This window comes from Fragaria vesca, linkage group LG3 (genome assembly GCF_000184155.1).
Source record: "Fragaria vesca subsp. vesca linkage group LG3, FraVesHawaii_1.0, whole genome shotgun sequence".
In the NCBI taxonomy this organism is placed as follows: Eukaryota; Viridiplantae; Streptophyta; class Magnoliopsida; order Rosales; family Rosaceae; genus Fragaria; species Fragaria vesca.
Window position 1 is genome coordinate 18,563,396 of NC_020493.1, and position 20,293 is coordinate 18,583,688.

Sequence of the window (20,293 nt, forward strand, 5' to 3'; positions counted from 1 at the left end):
TGATGAGATCTAACCACCTATGTAAAAATTTAGGGAAGTTCACCTCCCGACGATAAGGCTCCCCATAGGGAAGCATAAGCGTAAATAGGGTTGACCGCTTATATCGAGGACCAAACATTATCGGAAATATGTGATTTTTCAACCAAAGCCGTATTTCATCATACCAATCACATTCTATTTCACAAGATTTTTGAAAATATTGCTTCCTACATATAATTGGTTCACAAAGAAAGAAGATTTCACTTAAGCGACGAAATATTTCGTCACTAAAGTCAAAAAGTTTCGTCGCTTAGGTTAATAATATTATGCGACAAACACTTTCGTCGCTCAAAACTAAAGTTCCGTCGCTTTAGTCTTAAATTAAAACGACGAAATGAAATTCGTCGGTTAGGTGAAGGATATAATGCGACACATAATTTTGTCGCTCAAGATCCAAAAGTTCCGTCGCTTTAGACTGAAACTAAAGCGACGAAATATAAATTTGTCGGTTAGGTTAAGGTTGTAATGCGACAAACTTATTCGTCGCTTAAGTGTTAACGTTTTCGTCGCTACATAAATACTTTGCGACAAAAAGACTTTTGTCGCCTTAGTAGGACCTGTGGCGACGAAGCTTAGGCGACAAAAATATTTCGTCGCCCCAGAAAATTGTAGCGACAAAAAAATTATCTTCAGCTACAATATCGATTTTCGTCGCTTAGGATTTGCTTAAGCGACTAAATGTGAATATACCCGTCGCTTAAGCCTTTTTTTTCTACTAGTGCCTTAATAAAATTTCTCTTTTTGTTTTTACTTCTGAAGTATGAGCCTCTCTTTAAGTACCCATATAATCATACAAAGTTAAATTTGCCAAAAGAATTTCTAAACATCGTATTAAAAAAATTTAAATATGTAATCTCACTTCGTCCACGTACCAATTTCACGAAATTTACCAGTCTTAACTCGAGACGGTATATCTAATTTAAGATTAAATATATATAAAGAAATTAAGATGACTACTATATGGTCTAATGATGATATGGATATTTGGATTTTGATCGTTCTGAATATAGAAAGGCATTGGAGAAGATTTTGTTTACCTATGACATATCTAAACCAATTCTTTTGGAGAGGCAGGTTCATCTGGATCCAGAGGCAGGTTCATTTGAAGTTTAATTTCATGCATAGATGTTCCATATGTGGTTTGATCACACATGGAGGGGAAAAGTGCGACGAAGTTCAGGCCTTACCTGATGCTTTAAGAGGTATTCAATTCGGTGCACAACCGAAAGTAGGGTTTGCTTTTTCAACAATGTATTCTGCTGGTTTGTCTATTAATTCAGCCGAAGACATCCTCGTCTCCAGCTCTAAAACGAAAGCCAGTGGTTCGTCGAATTGACCGAACTAAAGCAACATGGACTATAGAGAATGGTCATCGCCTTTGGGGCTATTCTTCACGTCTTGTCATTCTGCTCTTGAGAATGAGGTTGTCTCTGAGTTGGATACATCTTCCATTTTGTTGGGGTCTCAATCTGCTGCTGAGAAGGAGGTGGTGGTGTCTACTCCCTCTAAGAAAAATGGATGCAGTGGCGTTGTTCTCCCTTCCCTAAAAATTTGAAAACTATCCTGGAGGTAAAATTCTCACACTACATGCTGAAATTTAGGGTTTAGTCGATACATGAGGTGATGAGGAGACTCTTATATCCTTGAAGAAGAAGTTCGGCAGACCATTGGTAGTAGGAATAAGGTATCTCGGTCTAAGAAAAAAGAGGTCCTTGTACGTATTACCTATCCGGTTGCTGCCAAGGTTAGTGATAAGGCTCCCTAATGCCAACGGCAAGGAGAAGACTTAAAATTCGGGTTGTTCTCAGCATGAGCATCAAAATTAGTTTTATTACTTATCTCGTAAGCTTATCAGATGTATACCAATTGAGATCTTAGACAATTAATATTATGTTCCACGGATATAGGTAGAAAGATTTTTTTTCTTTTGCTACACTTTTTATGAGCCTATGTGTAATCAGCTGGTCTACCATCGCCCAAATCATAGGTCAATTTAGCTTGAGTTTGGTCTACGATCGCCCAAATCATAGGTCAAATTAGCTTTGATTTTTTCTATTGCTTCAGACTCTTTATGAGCCTATGTGTGTAATCAATTGGTCTACCATCACCCAAATCATAGGTCAATTTAGCTTGAGTTTGGTCTACAAGTAATTTTGTTTTTTGTTTTTTGTTTTTGTTTTGTTTTTTTTTCGATTTTCTTGCATATTTGAATTAGTGCCATGATATTTGAGTTAGGGCTATCAGGGGCGATGTCGTGTTAGGATCGGATTGAGATGAGGTATTCAACGTGTCAAGCTGCTTATATGAAGCTGCAAAACAGAGGCAGCCTCCCAATCAAAAAAGGAAAAAAGAAAAGAAAAAGAGAGCAGGTGGGAGTGAATTTGTTCTGGTTCCTATTATTAGACAAGACGGAATGAAACCTTCAATTGCCCTTCCCTCCTTTGCAAACCCTTGTGACCATTTCAACTTTGTTTTCTCTCCACAACCCCCAACCTGCAGTTTCTATGTCCTTCTCCAATATCTTCGTTCTTCAATCTTCAACCTTCAATCTTCAGTCTTCAATCTTTATTCACATGACAGTTAGCTAGGCTAAATTTTACCTGGCTTCAATGAACATCTCAGAAAATGAGGGTAAGGAGGACGTCCCATCAAAAGGGGTCCTTCAAAACATCGATATTGATCCCATGGTTGATGTGCCAAGTAGTTCCAATGAGAATGTATTGACGGGGACCAATAACATTGTAAGGAGGAGAGCTGGATTTCATGGAAATGTTCCTAGTGGCACGGGAAAGGTTGAAGCAAGAGGAGGAGGAGGAGGAGGAGGAGGGCTTAAGGGCCTGCATTTTCTTAATATCAAAGGGAAGGAATCTGAAGCATGGAAGCCTATGGAAAAGCGCTTCCATCAATATGCAGTTGAAGATAGGCTCTCTAGGGACGACTTTGGAACCTGCATTGGTAAGTTGTGCACGTTTTTTTAATTAAGTACAGTTCTTGAAATGGAACAAGGAACACGATGTATATGAGGATTTAGACGCTTTTGTTTCGTAGGAATGGGTGGACGAGAGTCGAAGGAGTTTGCAGGCCAACTGTTTGATGCATTGTGTAGGAGAAGGAAGCTGTGTGCAGCCGATGGGATTACTATTGTTGAATTGAGGCTGTTTTGGGAAGACTTGACTAGTGAAGACACCGAATCCCGGCTTCAGATATTCTTTGACATGTAAGGCAAAGCTCTTGTTTCTTGGTTTAACATGCTTGAAAATACAAACTAGAATGAAAAGGGAGGCTGATGATTTTTGTTAGGTGTGACAAGAATGGTGATGGGAAGCTCTCAGAGGATGAGGTAATGGAGGTATGATATTATGAGACTCAGTTACATGTTTTCCTTTCCTTTTCTTTTTTTTCTTTTTTTTCTGTTTATGAAATGAGATTTCTAAAACTTCTTATGGTAAAGGTTATAATTTTGAGTGCCTCCACGAACAAGTTGGCAAATCTTAAAGATCAAGCAGCAACATATGCAGCTTTGATCATGGAAGAGCTTGACCCTGACCACCTCGGGTATATAGAGGTAGGAACTATGTAGGTTCACACCTTTAGCTACTCCCCTTTCATTTCATCTTCTTCTTATCGTTAGCTTGATATACATTGTCGGTCCAGTCACTATCTTTTTAAGTTCTAACCATCTAGTTGTAGTTAATATACATTTGTATCACAGTTAGAAACTTCGATTCATGAATCCCCACTTCTTAGTTAGAAAGGGGCAAGATGGGGTTGCCTATTAGGTTTTCCCGTTTTTGCTGATTTCGTATCAGCTAAAGCTTTAAAATGTTTGCCTAATACTTGTACTCTATTTCTCCAGATGTGGCAGTTAGAAACTCTACTTAGGGAAATGGTAATGGTTGAGACGGAAGCAAAACCAAAAATTAGCAAGAGAACCCAAACTCTCGCAAAAGCCATGATTCCTAGAAGGTACAGGAATCCTATGAGCAAATTCACATCTACTACCATAGAGCTTGTCTACGAAAACTGGAGGAAAATATGGATTATTGGGTTGTGGCTAGCGGTTAACGTGGGCCTGTTTACTTGGAAATACCGCCAGTACCAGAAAAATTCGTTATACAAAATCATGGGTCGATGCCTCTGCTTTGCAAAGGGTGCTGCTGAGACCCTTAAGTTCAACATGGCTCTCATTCTCATTCCAGTTTGTAGGAGAGGTCTTACAGCCCTTAGATCAACATTTTTAAGTAACTTGATCCCTTTTGATGACAATATCAATTTCCATAAGTTGATTGCATTGGGAATAACAGTTGGGACTGGTATACATGGAATCGTGCATCTAGCCTGCGATTTTCCTAGATTGATTTCATGTCCACATGATCGGTTCATGGACATTGCCGGGCCTTATTTCAAATATAAGCAGCCAAGTTACATGGACTTGGTTAAAAGTATTCCAGGCATAACTGGGATTATCTTTGTTGTTATCATGGCATTTTCCTTCACTCTTGCATTGAACTCACTCCGGAGAAGTATCAACTTACCAGGGCCTCTCAAGAATTGGATAGGGTTTAATACCTTCTGGTATTCACATCAGTTGCTGGCATTGGCATATATACTCTTCATCATACACGGTTTTTTCCTAATATTTCAGGATCTATGGTACAAGAAGACGGTATGTAAACTATTTCTTTGAGCTCAAATTCCTTTGACCAAATAGAATCAATAAACTGTGATGATGCATAGCTTGTCACAATAGTCACATTATCTCTAAGAAGCTTTATTTGAGTTATATAATGTATAATGCTTTATACATTTTCACGTGCACACAAGAGAGTGACCAGTGCATTTCCGCAAATCTTATGCTTCTCTGTTATAGTTTTTGTTAACACTGATTCAACTGCATCTGCGAGCACCTTTTAGTTATCAGTCCTAGAAACCATCTGGTTTCAAATTTTATGACAGTCTGTAAAGCAAAACAAATGCTGAAACAATCTGAACTGTAATTTTGGCAGACATGGATGTATGTATCAGTTCCAGTGTTATTGTATGCAAGTGAACGACTGGTTACAATATTTCGAGAATTTTCACACCCTGTCTGTGTCATTAAGGTCAGTTTTTAGCTGAAACTTTACCAGTTCACTACAATATATAGAAAGTTCATGAACGTCATCAAGTTCCTGGAACATTTCAGGCGATAACTTACACAGGAAATGTTCTCGCACTGTACATGACCAAACCTCCCGGATTCAAGTACGAAAGTGGAATGTACCTCTTTCTCAAGTGTCCTGATCTGTCAAATTTCGAATGGTAATATATCACACAGTTCTTTGACATTATCAGAAGCTAAACTATCCTCAATTACTCAAAGCATTTCATTGGATACAGGCATCCCTTCAGCATCACTTCTGCCCCAGGAGATGAATACTTGAGTGTCCACATCAGAGCTCTGGGAGACTGGACTACAGAGCTCAGAAACATCTTTTCTAAGGTAGTACAATTGTTTAGAATTTTGTTCTAATGTTTTAATTCAGATCATATCATCTAAATCACATCAAGATTTTGCTACTGTTACGCTTTTAGGCTACAGATTTTTTATATTTTTTTTTTCATTTGAATCTGTTTGTTCTATGGTTCTACCTACAATGTTTTCTTCTCTTTTATAGATCATTTCATTAACGTATGCAGGTCAGCAGTCAGGTTCAAACTACACAGACTACTAGAAAGGGATCTCTGGTTAGAATAGAAACTAGAGTGAGACCGAAAACCTATGATCCTGTAGAAGACTTCGATAAATTAGAAGAATTCGATCCTAAACAACCAGTGTGAGCAGACTTTAAAATGATTTCACTATGGTATCATATATTGGTACGTAACTGCTACTTTTTGTAACAGATATCCGAGGATTGTATTAAAGGGACCCTTTGGAGCCCCTGCTCAGAATTACACCAAGTATGACATCTTATTGCTCATAGGTCTTGGAATTGGAGCAACTCCTTTCATCAGCGTCGCAAAGGATATCATAAACCATATAAGCAAAAAATACGCTGAAGGGCCTGTAAGTTAAGAAGCAAAAGACTTGAATATATCCAAATTGTGATGAAAATGGTAAGTAACACTTCAGATTAGTTAACTTATGCAGGAGTCAGGAGGTCATGTTCGACGAAGAAGCTCCTTAGGAAAGTTGCTAAGCGGCGACCATGTTGAAGTGAACACAAAGACTCCAGAAAGAGCATACTTTTACTGGTTAACAAGGGAACAAGGTTCATTTGAATGGTTTAAAGGCGTCATGGATGATATTGCAGAATGTGACCAGCATGTGAGTTTCAAAGCGCCTGCTTTAACAGGAACCATCACTACTGATATTCCACTAATGAGAATCGATGATTGTTGCAGCGAGTAATAGAAATGCATACCTACTTGACAAGCGTCTACGAAGAAGGAGATGCACGGTCTGCGCTTATTACCATGGTACAGAGACTGCAACACGCTAAGAATGGGGTTGATGTTGTCTCACAAAGCCGGGTATTCACTAACCAAATTTACCACATACAAAAAAAATTGTTGATGGATTAAACACTAATTCTAGCTATATCTCATTTTTACCGTAATTGTGACAGATAAGAACACATTTTTCAAGACCTAATTGGAGAAAGGTGTTTTCAGACTTGGCTGCAGCTCATCAATCATCTCGAATAGGTAAGCATACTAATTAATGATGAGTAGTACGTAGTGAATCCTTCAAGCTACAAAGTTTTCTACACTTGAAGCATAAGATGGTTCTGTTTATTTTCTTTGTTGCAGGCGTCTTCTACTGTGGAACTCCAGTACTTATCAAAACACTAAAGAACCTTTGCCTAGAATTTAGCTTAAATTCATCAACCCGGTTCCAGTTCCACAAGGAGAATTTCTAGAATAGCTACACACACCACATGCAGGACATGTATATGTAGAAACTCACTCCTCCCCTTGACCTTAAACATTGTACATTGAAGGAACAAGATACAATAATAGAAAAGCGAGAACAGATTAATTAAAGTTGGTAAATTTGGAAGACTCAAGATATATTAGTTTGATGTACATTGTTGTTTCGTTCTTAATATAGAAGTCTAAAATTATGGTGATGCCGAGTTAAAACCGTCATGTCTAGATATATCGATTGCATAAGAAAAAAGAAGAAGAATCTTCTTCCAAAAACAAGAACATCTGATCACAAAAAGGATATAACCTTTGCTATTCACCTGTAGCAATGTCTCATTGTCATCCTCGTGGTTATCATGAAAGGTCAAATGAGGGAGGACTGATATTGACAAAGAGATTGAGCGTTTGATGATGTCGTTTGGGGTCGATTCCTCCACAGGAAGTGTCTCTTTCCACTGTGACTGTGTTTTGTCGTCGAGGCAATTGGTCGGTTTGGACCTTTGGTACTGTATTTTCTGGTTTGAGATTGAGTCATGAAAAAAAGAAACACAGGAGACGCCGTCTGTGGGAATCGAACCCACGACCTTTCTGCTTTGAGATTGAGTCATGAAAAAAAGACACAAAGGAAACGCCGTCTGTGGGAATCGAACCCACGACCACGTGGTTAAAAGCCACGCGCTCTACCAGCTGAGCTAAGACGGCTTGTATATCTACTATTGCAGAAAATTAAGTTCATCAGTTTTATCAACTTCGGTACACCTGATTGTCACAGTTTTGCCATCACTCGACAAATTTGTCCATTGTATAGTATAACGCTACTTACGCTAGTGAGTTCACCCTTTCATTATTTCACCGTGGTGTTTTGAATTTGAATTCAACATACAGAATGTGATGAACTAATAGTGCATGCATGCATTGGCTTGATTGAAAGGTCCAAGACACAAGTAAATACCAAAAAGCTGACTTCTACGTGACTACATATTGTCATATCTACATGTCCTTCTAGAGCATGGCCTTCCTGCAATATGTATGGCAGCTAGCTTTGAATTAAGCTACATACAGACAAACTATATAAGAACTAAAACCAAGAAAAAATAATACTAACACCCCTTTGATTAAAGCTCAATATTTCTAAGCAATAATATACATAGGGGTAACATAGCAGATGCAGTAGTTGCAGTACTAGTGGGTGAGTTTAGGTTACACAGATGCATGATAGTAACTAGGCTAAAGGATCGGACCCTTTTTACTCACTAGACAATTCAGATCTTTCACATCGTACACCTCAGGAAAACACAATACAGAAACCAAGACACCGATACAAGTCACAGACGCAAATTTTAAGTCTAGCTGTAGCAATGTAGCATCTCTAGCTGCAGCTCAATACTGAATATGAGGGATCAGAGAGACGCATGCATGAGGCAGTTGTCGAGGTAGCTAGGGTTTTTACTTAAATATAGTTTCTAGGGTTGGATGGTGAAGATGTAGATTCTTCTCCTTCTTCATGATCTTCAGCTCTGAGACTAGAGGACTTGATGGGGAAGAGTTGGAGGGTTTTGAGGGGTCTGGGAGGAGTAGCAGTAGCTGATCTGATACAACATGCAGGTGATGAGGATGGGGCCAGATCCATCGTTGCTGTCGTCGTCGTCATCCAATCATGGCCATACATGTTAATCACCGACTTCTCCATCTCCGATCTCTCTGCTGTTGCTGATGGGATTTCATGGACCTTGCGCGTGAAGTTCATCAATGCATCCTCAACTCCCACCTATATACATGCCAAAACAGAATTCGATCATAAGACCAAACTGGAAACCCTAATTTCATCAGAAACTTGGTGTTTAAAGAAGTTAACAAGTACCAGAAACATGCATTGATTAAAGGAAACACAGAAATAGAAAAGATCTAAAAAACAGTTTACCTTTCCAATAGTATCTTTTTCCATTCAACTTGTATTTTTGTCTCATATGATTTATATACTGCTCAGTACGTGTTAATTTTGCAGCTATAGGAATCAGTACGTGTTAAGCTGAAACAGTCTCAATCCCCAATAATAATGAAGAATGTCCTCTCTTTCCACTAATACACAGATATATATCTCATCAAATTAATTATAAAAGCTAGAAATGATAGATTCTTGCATATATATAGACAGGCACATACTTTTCTCTCACAATATTCGTGATGATGACTAGAATTGATGATCGAATTGTGACAAGATCTTTTCGTACAAACATCAATTCAGATTTCACAGTTAGAGATCACATTATATACCTATATCTATATATAATTATGTACCTGAGGGAGAAAACCGGTACCGGAAAATAAGTTATGATGATGGCAACAAAGCGGCAGCTGATGAAGAACAGAAGAAGCAGGAGGAGACTGATCAAGGTACCCTAGAAGGCTCTGCTGGTTGAGCATTAGCTGCTGTGGGTGATGATGTTGAGAATGGTAATAATTATGGTAGAGTTGTTGCTGTTGAAGATGAAGTTGCTTGCAAAGCTTCCTCCTAAGCTTTTGTCTGTCCCTTGCCTTGTGGTTCTGAAACCAGTAGAACACATTCTTGCCCTCAATCTTTCCATAGTAAGAGAGCTGGGTAGTGATGTGTTGAATTTGGGAAGCATTGGGAGTTCTGACTCCAGCCCTATACATCTCTTCAAGGATCATCAGTTGCTCTGGGGTTGGGCACCATCTTGAGGATGATGCTGAAGAAGAAGAAGCTGAAAAATTCGCTGCAGGAGGCATTGATCTTGACCAAGTTGTTAATTTGGAATGATTTTATCAATTGGAATTGTAGTGGAGGAGGTTTGGATGCAGAGGGAGGGTATATGTAGAAAGACAGAGAGAAAGATACAGTGGATATAGAGAGGGAGGAGAGACAAAAAGAGGGGTATTGCAAACAGAAAACAGTGTGGGGTTAAAAGAAAATAAATAGTAGCAGCAGTTGTGCTGCAGACTTGTCAATGATGATGCTTCAGTTCCTTGAGAGGGGCATTCAAGTAGTGTAGGTTTCAGTACTGGACTGATGAGAGGGTATGGCATGGGTGTAAGGTACTTGAACGATTATGTCATCATCACCAAATAATTTTACTTAATCAATGCACAGAATAAAAAAGGACACCAATCAAAGTAAGTAATATTATTCTAGTTTGTTATTACTTGTTACAACAGACACTAGTTAGTGAAGTATAACAAAATTACAAAAGAAAACCTCCAGGATCAGTCGATCTTATTTAGACGATTGAAGATTGAAGTCTGAGATTCCATTTCTGAACTAAAACAAGCATGCATTCGCTACAAAGTTAACTTCTTCGGACATACTAGATTAGACAAATGTTAAATAAGAGATAGCGTATTTTCCTGATAATTATTAATGTGATTGCACGTCACGCAGATACCCTCAACTGATCAAATGTTTGGATCCGGCAGCCCTTACAGAAAATATATAGCGCTTACCAAATTTTTGCCCTCATAATAAGAGAAGTGTCATGCATCATAGATACAAGACGGTTTCATACCTAAGCCATATTTTCCATTTTCAGTTTCAAGTTTTTGTCCACCGTTTCCATGATTAGAAAGTCATTGCGAACTTTAGGCAAAATGTGGAAATATGATACTGATCTTTTCATCAGTGACCCAGCTGAGACATGCAGATTTCAAAAATTGACTACATATATAATTAGCATTTCTTCGTAGTTTTCATGTTGCGTATCACTATCATATTTACTCACCACATCGTTATAGTAGAACTTCATTGGATACATGAATCTTGATTTATATACTACGAATACTGTAAAAATTATCAAATAGTTTTACCGGTGAAATACAAGTTTAACAGTATAGCTAGCTAATCAAGATCTGGCCAAAAGAGAGCTTCAAATGCCGATCATGTCATCCGCAAATCTTTACCTATCATCAAGAACATACACTCAACATGAATCATTCAAGAATATTCGATCTCACTACTCACTTTCTAATTTTGAAAGAATCTAATCAGTTAGAGAAAAAAAAAAATCTCAGATGATGAAAAAACGTCTCCCGGCCCCTACAAAAGGTCTTGTACAATAATGTGAACCATTGCAGACAGCAGATTGAGCTATCAACCATTAACCGACAGTTTCAAGGGGACTCTACTGTGGAAATGGAAACTTAAGCTCTCAATTTTCCAGAAGCAGACATATAACATTCATAAATATGAATGCAGGATCCAGTAACATGTCTTCTCTTGACTTTCTTGCTGGTCTAATATTTTTCTCTCTGACAACATTCTCCCAATCTCAACCATTCATTTGTCAATTATCCATATCAGAAAAATTGTCGACAGCTCCATGCAGTGACAGATATATAGGACTATTGAGAGCTTACGACAAACCAAAGAAATTATTTTTTCAATCATGAAGTTAAATAGTGCGTAAAATTTGTAGGCACGCAACAGCATTCTCTGTTGAGCGCATTTATAATTGAAACTCTTTGTTCTACTTAAATCATTAGGGCCGCAATTGATATATATGCTCTTTAATCTTTATTGCCATTTGTTTTACATAAATAACTATTGGAATATCATTTGTATTTATGATTTACACGAATAATGAGTGTTGTTAAGGTGTGAGAGAATGTGCATTATTTTCTGTGTTGAAAAATGTATATGAATTTGGGTGTACAATACAATTTTCCAATACTACTAGTATATAATAGTCTATTTTTCGTTTGAACGATCCTGCATGTTTAATGTTTCATATTCGGGTTTCAGAAGTTATATCTAATGTCTGCTATGAGTGGGAAAATTGTTCATACAATTGTTCATCAATGGGATGCCCGATCTTTGTCCTTCTTGGCCCGATTTCATATATATTCTAGTCGATCTCTACTAATCTCTCTCGATCTCTTTGTTATTTTATTTTTTATAATAGTGATTAGTTGAAGTTTTTCACCTTTCGTTTTTGTTAGTTTTTATTATTTAGTTACGAGTTATAAATTTATTTTTTTATTTTCGATGAGTAGACATACTATGGTGTAACACTCTTTTTTCCGTTTCATCGCGGTTTAAGCCAAAAACAAAAAAAAATCTCTCTCGATCACCTTTTCATCTGTCTCAATCCTCGATCATTCACTTCATGATCACCTCATTTTGCAAGTGTCGTGATCGACATGGTCAAGTCATTGTCTATTAACAAAAAATATCTATGGAATGTGCAATTCCCCAGATATATCTTAAGCAAATAAGAAACCCTAAACTACAAGCCCCAACATTTTATGACGTCTTCAGTAAATCTAGTAGATCCTCGTCTCTATATATCTAATAGAAAAAAGATAAAAGACAAACAAGTACGCTGCAGTTGATACCATTGGGCATTGCAGTGAGTATTTCAATCAGTGGTGTGAATTGATCGAGGAATACGCAAATAAAATGTGCATATATACACCTACTCGTACTGGGCTTAGGTTTAGCTTAATTAACTTGATTGATATGAATGATCACATGGTTTTTCATGACATCCTGATATATATGTTGTTGGCATTATTTTACCTTTAATAGAGAAATTAACCCCTCTTGTTTACCTGCCCACATCAACATCTGGGCCTGGGTTTTTGCTTGGATCTTCCAAAACCCAAAAATGGGCAATGTGGCTTTTTCAGGGAGTGTTTGGCACTGCTAGTGCTTGGGCGTGAGGATGAAGATTTATTTATTTTTTATTATTTTTTAATTAACGAAGAAGCACGCATATCTTGGTTGGGTACCTCCTGAATAAGGAGATTGCATAGAAGATGAGGTGTGGGTCATTTTAATTTGGGGAAACTTGTCATACGCGTTTTGGTTTATCGAACAACTTTCGTCACAAGCTATATAAGGTTATGGGTTAGATTTTGAGTTGTTTGAGTTCAAACATGTCATGCAATATTTTATATAAACTGAAATTCTGATATCATGGTGCCATGATACGAGTATGAAGTAAAACTGATCTATCACTAGTTCACTACAGATCGATCATAGCTGCTTATGTCCAAGACAATTAAACAAGATATACATCTACAGAAACACTCTATCTTGTTTGAGGAATGCAAATTACATTTCTATATATACTAGAAAGCCAATATGCAGAAGTTCATGTATATCCTACGTAGAAAGGTTAGCTGGTTGAATAAACCAAGTACTCATCCTATCTAGAGGTGGAGGCGGCAGAAGTGCCAGTAGCTGCCGGGTTTCAAGCATTTGTGCCATTGGCTGCGCCTGCTGATGTATTTGCCTTGATGCCACGGGCGGCAGCTGCCCTCCTTAAAGCTTCGGGGCTACCTAACATACAAGAATCCTTGAGAACAGCTCTTGCTTTCCAGTCGACACCAGGCACACCAGGGTGAGGTCTATCCTCACCACAACACAGACAGAGTATTTCAGCAAAAGGGCCAACAGTTGCACCCACTGGAAGTTCAATCTGGTATGGGCATGCTGAAGAGCAGTAGTCTTTCGACAAACAAACATGACAATACCGGTCATCAGGGTGGAAAGCCCTAAATGTTCCACCCTTGAGTCTTGCTTCTTTTAGCCATTCCTTGAGCTCAGGAGTGAGGTTGGGGCACTGAAAGGTCGGGTGCCAATCTGGATTAGGACACATCTTACAAGCCAAAGCAAATTCACCTATTTTAATGTAATTAGCCAATGCTGGTCCTTCCGCCTTTTCCCCTTTCACTTTTGTTTTCTCATTCTCCTTCATATAATCTTCGGGGGCCACAATAACCATATCTCTGTTTGGATCATCTTTGGGTAGATCTTGCCAACGGAGGATGACCGGCTTATCATCTTTGGGTAAATCTTTCCAACGGCGGATGACCGGCGGCGCAAATGGCGGTTCTTTAGCTTTCTTGACCTTCCCGGATGATCTCCCCATGGCTGTGTGCAGTTAGGATTCGGCTTCGCTCTTAAACTTTCTTTCTCAGATCCTTCTCAAAGTAATGGTTTGGTAATACTATGTGAGATATGTATAGAGATGCTAACATAATCCTAATAGGAAAAGATCCAGAGATACTAACATAATCCTAATAGGAAAAGGAAAAGATCTCCTACGTACAATTCTACATAATATATATCCTACACACACAAGGAAAGTAAGTACATAATATATATCCTCTACACACAAGGAAAGTAAGTATATACAATATATTTTACACTCACCCTCAGTGTCATCGTCGACAGTTGACGGAGGTGAGAAATCCGACTAGGTCGGATTATCCAGATACGGTTGGGTCAAACGGGTTTCGTCTACACCGGAAGGTAAAAAGAATTTAATTATCATAGGTAATTTTCGCAAAGTTTGGTGTGATGCAAGTTTTTTTCATGGTTTATTAGAGGTCAATAAACTGATTATTAGAGGTCGTTAACCTAATTAATAGGGGTCCAAAAGCATGAATAAAGTTTATTGAACATGAATAAAGCCTTCACCGAGGATCCAGTTAGGTTCCAGCGAAATTATTGATGCGGCTCAAAGCCTCTCTGGACTCAAACACACAAGACAACATGAGAAGAAGATAGTGATGCCCTGGCGGCTGCCAATACTTATAATATATGAATGATCAAAAGACCCCTTACAAGAGCCAATACATCTTTTAAATAGAGAACAAAACCTAGCTAGTCCTTAAAAGGAAGTAAGCAACAACATTAAAACTACCACAACTTAATAGGTACGTAAATAACCAAAGCATAATATAATAAGGAATCATCTTTTGGACCAAACCTAGTCCTTAAGATACTCTGGCGCCTGTGCATTCCTCTTGGCCCTTGGTTCATCACCAGGCATAGCTCCCGCATCAATTATGGTGACGACCGGAGAAATTTCGGCAACCGAAGAAAGTTCTGGCAAAATCTTCACTCTTCCACTTTTTCTCTCCATATACATGTTTAATAGGTAAGGGTCAAATAACCTCATCAAAATAAACAAAAGAATAATTTTTCTTTTTTGACTAGTTAAAAATTGTTGATTTTGTTTGAGCCCAACAGATATTTTGGTCCATGACTAGATTAATAAAGTCTTGGATATCATTTGGGTCAATACATGTGGCTCTAGAAATAAAGCCTTTTTGGATATGAACCCTAGAGACACGCGAGAGGTGGGTTCCTAAGCGAACTGTAACACTTCGCGGGATAAGGAAGTCTTCAGTGTTTGAGTCCGCCTCGGAGAATGAGAAGTTTTCAATAAGCGAAGGGTCAGTACATGTGACCTAAGCGAAGTCTACCTATGTAATTGGACAGGCGTCACCCAGTTACTTAGTTTGCAAGCAAAACGAATCCTTGTATAACTTTGGTAGCAGAATCCTACTTAGGTTGTGGGATTGCATCCTTATCAGTTAATTACAAGCCCCTATATAAGGAGGGTTCGAGGATCAGTCCAAACACATAATCATCTCATACAAACAACTACAAACCTTCGATCTAATCGAAACCGAGACGCTAAAGCACCTCGCCTTAGCCTTACAGAGCTCGTTTGGTCTCGCCTTGCTTACTATCCCAATTGTTGCTCTGCTCGCCCGCCGAGTATTGATCGATTGCAAACGGATAAGAGGATTGCTTGTAATCCTCGTCCGCAAGGTGGCACCGGAAGCCCCTGTCGTTTGATTAGAAGTCTAGTACCGGTGCACTTTGCATTCCGCGTCCGCATGGTGGCACGCCCCACACCCTTCCTTTTATATTTGGACTTGCCAAGTTACCCCTCTACCCCTGCTGAGGATCGTGGCCAAAACATATTTAGGCACAAATAAAGTTAGATTACATTCAAATGAGATGAATTTTATAGTGTCATTATTTTTGAATCAAGAAAAATATCATTGATGACTACCAAAGCAGTAGGAGTACAAATGTAGAGTTACAAGCAAATCAACAACTAAAGTAAAATTCTTGCGTACATATATAGGGCAAATAAGAATAAAGTGATTTGCAAGGGACCACATCCTCGTTACACAATTCATGCTCACCTAACTAAGCAAGCCTATAGTAGGCAAAAAACTTACAGGAAAATCAATAACTAAACTGAAATTCAACCATGCCACATAGGGCAGATTTATTTGCAAAAGTAAATATAACGAGAAATTTTTAGATGCTACAGGAGGATCACGTGACAGTATGATGTGGTCCTACAATCCAATCAAATATTGACATGTGGATTTATTACAACTAAAATATAAACTAAGGTTTTCTATTTTTTGTGAAATGACCTTCATGGGTCTTTGTTGAGTTTGGACTTTGTTGATTTTGGACTAGGATTTAGGGGTTAGGGTTTAGGGGTTAGGGTTTAGGGTTTAGGGTTGAAGGTTTAGAGTTAAAGGTCTAGGGTTTAGAGTTTATGGTTTAGGGTTTAAAAAGCAACAACAAACCCAAAATTGTCTTTGATAAAATAGCTGATCTAATTTTTCCGTAATAAAATCTATGTGTTAATATTTGATTGGAATGTAGGAACACGTCATACTGCCACATAGTCCTCCCGTAACGCTAAAAAATTTCTCATAATATAACCTATTATTTATGGAAAATAGAGCATAGCTATTTATTCTAAGAATAATAAAAGCCATGAGTCTAAACTCAGATTTTCTCCTTTGCCCTTAGAAGTAGGACAAGGAGGTGCAGGCACTGAAACAAACTCGAGTGGAGGTACCTCTGATTGTCCGACTTCTTATCCTTGCTTTCAATCGGACGGCCAGTCTTTCTTTTCCTCACATAGGTCACTGGACCTTCCACTGGGACATCTACCAGCTCACCAATGTGAAAGAGAAAAGTTCCCAATCCGGCCCAAAAACCCCCCCGATCAATTGATTTTTTGAAGAAGATTTGGGCCCAGCAGCCAGCCCTTTAGAAACCAAGTCCAACCCAGCAGAAAAATGCATCCCCACCTCCGGCCCATGATCCTCAGGCCCAGTCAATGCCAAATCCTGATTCTCAGCGGTCAACCCTAATTTGAGATTAGGTTTCCCGCCGAAGAATCCGAGCATAGCTCGACTTCCTCTGGCGCTGCCGTTTGACCCGTTTCGATGTCGTCCATCCTCACCTCAGATCTTGCCGCATTCCTCCCAGGTTCATCGACCTCCAACACCTCCTCATCTCCGAGTTCATATCCAACACCACTAAAGGCAGAGTTGCCATGACAGCAACCTCCAAACCCTTATCACACACACCGCCGCCATGTCCAAAGAAACCACATGCCCCGCAGACGCCGTGACATTTCTCAAAGCGAAACTCCAAGTTCGGCGCCTCCAAATTCACCGACGAACATCATGGATTAGGAGGATCTTTTGGATGTGCTCCTTACGCAGAAGGGCACCTTGCTCCGCCCTAACGAACTGCCCCAACGCGTTTCCAATTCGGGTTAGTCACATATCATTTGGTTGGTCACTACAAGCGAAACGAGGTCTTGGTCTATGGAAACGAATATTTATCTCCTTACGTTATCTTGTTTATCTGTTGTTACCCCGATAACAGGTTCCGTCAACAGCATTACAATCCCCAGAGAAAGAAAAATGTGACGTTGGTTTCTGGTCAACCTAAAAGCAAACTAACGGAGTAACAACTCTTTATCGTTAACGGATCAAATCATCAATCCAAACTCATCCAGACTAGAACTAGAACAGAACCGCAAAGCATTTTGGTCCAAAGAAGATCACCAAAGCGACATACGCAAACCGTGTATGAGGATGAGCACCTGCTGCATCAGACTAATCAAAAGAAATGGGACGACAGAGATGATAAGAGCAAACTGAACTATATAGCATCCAACCAACTACACATCATATCTGCATTTGTCCTAGACAATTAAACAAGGATATACATCAATATAATAACTCTAACTTGTTTGTTCCGAATTACATTTCTATTCCAGAGAGCCCATCTGCAAAGGTACAGGCAAATCAGACTCTAATGTATCCTACGCAGAAAGGCTGGTTGAAGAAACCAAGTACTCATCAGATGTGGAGGTGGAGGTGGCAGTGCCAGCAGTTGTGGCTTTTGAAGCACTTGCCTTCAGGACAGTGCCACTGGCTGCTGCAGATGTATTTGCCTTGATGCCGCGGGCGGCAGCTGCCCTTCTTAAAGCTTCAGGGCTACCTAACATACAAGAATCCTTGAGAACAACTCTTGCTTTCCAGTCGACACCAGGCACACCAGGGTGAGGTCTATCCTCACCACAACACAGACAGAGTATTTCAGCAAAAGGGCCAATTGTTGCACCTACTGGAAGTTCAATCTGGTACGGGCATGCTGAAGACCAGTGGTCTTTCGACAAACAAACGTGACAATACCGGTCATCAGGGTGGAAAGCCCTAAATGTTCCACCTTTGAGTCTTGCTTCTTTTAGCCATTCCTTGAGCTCTGTGGTAAAAATGAAAAGTTAGCGGTGACCACATGACAACAAACAATACATAATTCATGCATCAGTAATTATCCTAATAAGAAGATAAAAAATGAACCATATCGTTGATAAAACTAAAAATCAAGAGACTGCAGATTAAATGGGAAGGCATAGTTGACCCAAACAACATTGGTAACGCAAGGGACTGGAGGTGTGAGGTGAGGTGTAAGTACGCACAGCTAGATTCTTCCTTGCCACACAAACTCACATCCATGAATGAAGTTATGAAAACATATATGATATATCAGAACACAATGCTAGAAAGAATATATTAAGGATTTAAGGTAAGTTATACTTTACGAAATTGTTTAATAAACATTCTACAGCTAATAGAATTTGAATCAAAGCTCAACGTGTTCAGATAGCGGAGCTTGCATAGCTAACCCGAGGAATATTCCCAAAAACTAAACAAACATTTGTCCAGAATAAACTCATTGAAAGGATTCAAAATAAAGAAGAGAGAATTCCGAAACACACAAACAGCAGGCAGCAAGCAAAGTAAAATTTAATTACATTATCAAAAATGAAAAGCAGAGTACATACCAGGAGTGAGGTTGGGGCACTGAAAGGTCGGGTGCCAATCTGGATTAGGACACATCTTACAGGCCAGAGCAAAATCACCTATTTGATGTAATTAGCCAATGGTTTTTCACTCTCCTTCTCTGTTAAATAATCAGTAAAGAAATCAAACTATGGCGCCTGCAAGATCTAAACTCATCGAAATCCCTAAAATCAAAATAGAAATGACAGACCAGGCGATCGAAATCCTTAAAATCAAACTATAAATTACATACCAGGCGGGGGCATAAAATCTTCGGGGGCCACAATAATCATATCTCTGTTTGGATCATCTTCGGGCAGATCTTGCCAGCGGAGGATGACCGGCTTATCATCTTTGGGCAGATCTTTCCCACGGCGGATGCCCGGCGGCGCCACCTGCGGTTCTTCAGCTTTCATCTTTGGCTGTGACCTGTGTGCAGTTAGGGTTTGGCTTCGCTCTAGAACCCTCAAGCTTTCTTTCCCGATCCTCTACTCTTCTCAACTCTTTCTAATTCCAACCTTTAATAAGCGACTTTGTAGAGACCTATGGAGTATGGACCCAAGTCACCCAACCAACTTTGTTCTAGTCCAACGCTCGGCCCATTGTGACATCTGCTCGGCCCACACTCTTGTAGTTGCACATGTTTTGTTTTTTTTTCTTAAAACGAGCAACACTTTTCTTTTGGGCCGATTACATATAAGTCCACTTTGAGACATTTTTTCCCACATAGATCCACCCCAATATTTTTACCCACATAAGTCCACCCAAGTCTAAATAAAGTTTTGTATTAAGTATTAAAGTTCAACATAATTACAGACTGCCATCCAACAAAAAAATTAGATTTTCTCCTTTATATTTACAAGAATGCCACTAGTATAAAAAGTCAACAACCACTCTCATTTCGGAACAGTCTCCGGCGGACCTCCGGCGAGATTTCCAGCGGACCTCCGGTGAGGTTTCCGGCCGACCTCCGGCGAGATTTCCGACTGACCTCCGGCGAGGTTTCCGGCCGACCTCCGACGATGACAAAAATTACTACTACCAGCTAAAAAAGCTACTACCACCAGCTATAAAAGCTACTACCATCGCCTACAAAAGCTACTACAAAAGTTTCCGGCCGACCTCCGGCGAGATTTCCGACCAACCTCCGGCGAGGTTTCCGGCCGACCTCTGACGAGGACAAAAATTACTACTACAAGCTAAAAAAGCTACTACCACCAGCTATAAAAGCTACTACCACCGCCTACAAAAGCTACTACTGTGAGGTTTCTGATGAAAACAAAAACTACTACCACCAGCCACAAAAACTACTACCACAAGCTACAAAAGCTACTACCACCGCCTACAAAAGCTACTACTGTGAGGTTTTCGACGAACACAAAAACTACTACCACCAGTGACAAAAGCTACTACC

At 39.4% G+C, this 20,293-nt stretch overlaps 3 protein-coding genes and 1 non-coding gene across 4 annotated transcripts; 1 reads left to right on the forward strand and 3 right to left on the reverse strand.

The window, feature by feature from the left end:
- Positions 1 to 2,648: 2,648 nt before the first annotated feature.
- On the forward strand, positions 2,649 to 6,944 carry LOC101306218 (putative respiratory burst oxidase homolog protein H-like). The gene is given in 13 exon segments (XM_004295912.1): positions 2,649 to 2,994; positions 3,088 to 3,256; positions 3,340 to 3,388; positions 3,491 to 3,604; positions 3,896 to 4,705; positions 5,046 to 5,141; positions 5,225 to 5,340; positions 5,419 to 5,532; positions 5,926 to 6,100; positions 6,173 to 6,349; positions 6,427 to 6,555; positions 6,651 to 6,729; positions 6,835 to 6,944. Coding segments are annotated over 13 exon segments (2,484 nt in total).
- A 636-nt stretch (positions 6,945 to 7,580) lies between these two features.
- Positions 7,581 to 7,653, reverse strand: TRNAK-UUU. Its single transcript has one exon. It is a non-coding gene; the product is annotated as a tRNA-Lys (tRNA).
- Positions 7,654 to 8,401: 748 nt separating this feature from the next.
- On the reverse strand, positions 8,402 to 9,699 carry LOC101306509 (WUSCHEL-related homeobox 3-like). The gene is made up of 2 exons (XM_004295913.1): positions 9,250 to 9,699; positions 8,402 to 8,719 (listed from the first exon to the last, which is right to left on the reverse strand). Exons 1-2 carry the CDS (start codon positions 9,697 to 9,699, stop codon positions 8,402 to 8,404), a joined length of 768 nt encoding a protein of 255 aa, XP_004295961.1.
- A 7,975-nt stretch (positions 9,700 to 17,674) lies between these two features.
- Positions 17,675 to 19,321, reverse strand: LOC101313000. The gene is made up of 3 exons (XM_004294588.1): positions 19,133 to 19,321; positions 18,882 to 19,000; positions 17,675 to 18,298 (listed from the first exon to the last, which is right to left on the reverse strand). The coding sequence occupies exons 2-3, from the start codon at positions 18,934 to 18,936 to the stop codon at positions 17,856 to 17,858; spliced, it is 498 nt and encodes a 165-aa protein (XP_004294636.1). The 5' UTR covers positions 18,937 to 19,000; positions 19,133 to 19,321; the 3' UTR covers positions 17,675 to 17,855.
- Positions 19,322 to 20,293: the final 972 nt, after the last annotated feature.

Bases quoted from the DNA above. Each gene is read 5' to 3' on its own strand.
- LOC101306509 (XM_004295913.1), bottom strand. From the start codon at position 9,699: ATGCCTCCTGCAGCGAATTTTTCAGCTTCTTCTTCTTCAGCATCATCC. The intron at 8,720-9,249 runs GTACATAATTAT...GCATGTATATAG, and splicing joins GTACCGGTTTTCTCCCTCAG to GTGGGAGTTGAGGATGCATT.
- LOC101313000 (XM_004294588.1), bottom strand. From the start codon at position 18,936: ATGTGTCCTAATCCAGATTGGCACCCGACCTTTCAGTGCCCCAACCTC. The intron at 18,299-18,881 runs GTATGTACTCTG...TTTTTACCACAG, and splicing joins GTGCCCCAACCTCACTCCTG to AGCTCAAGGAATGGCTAAAA.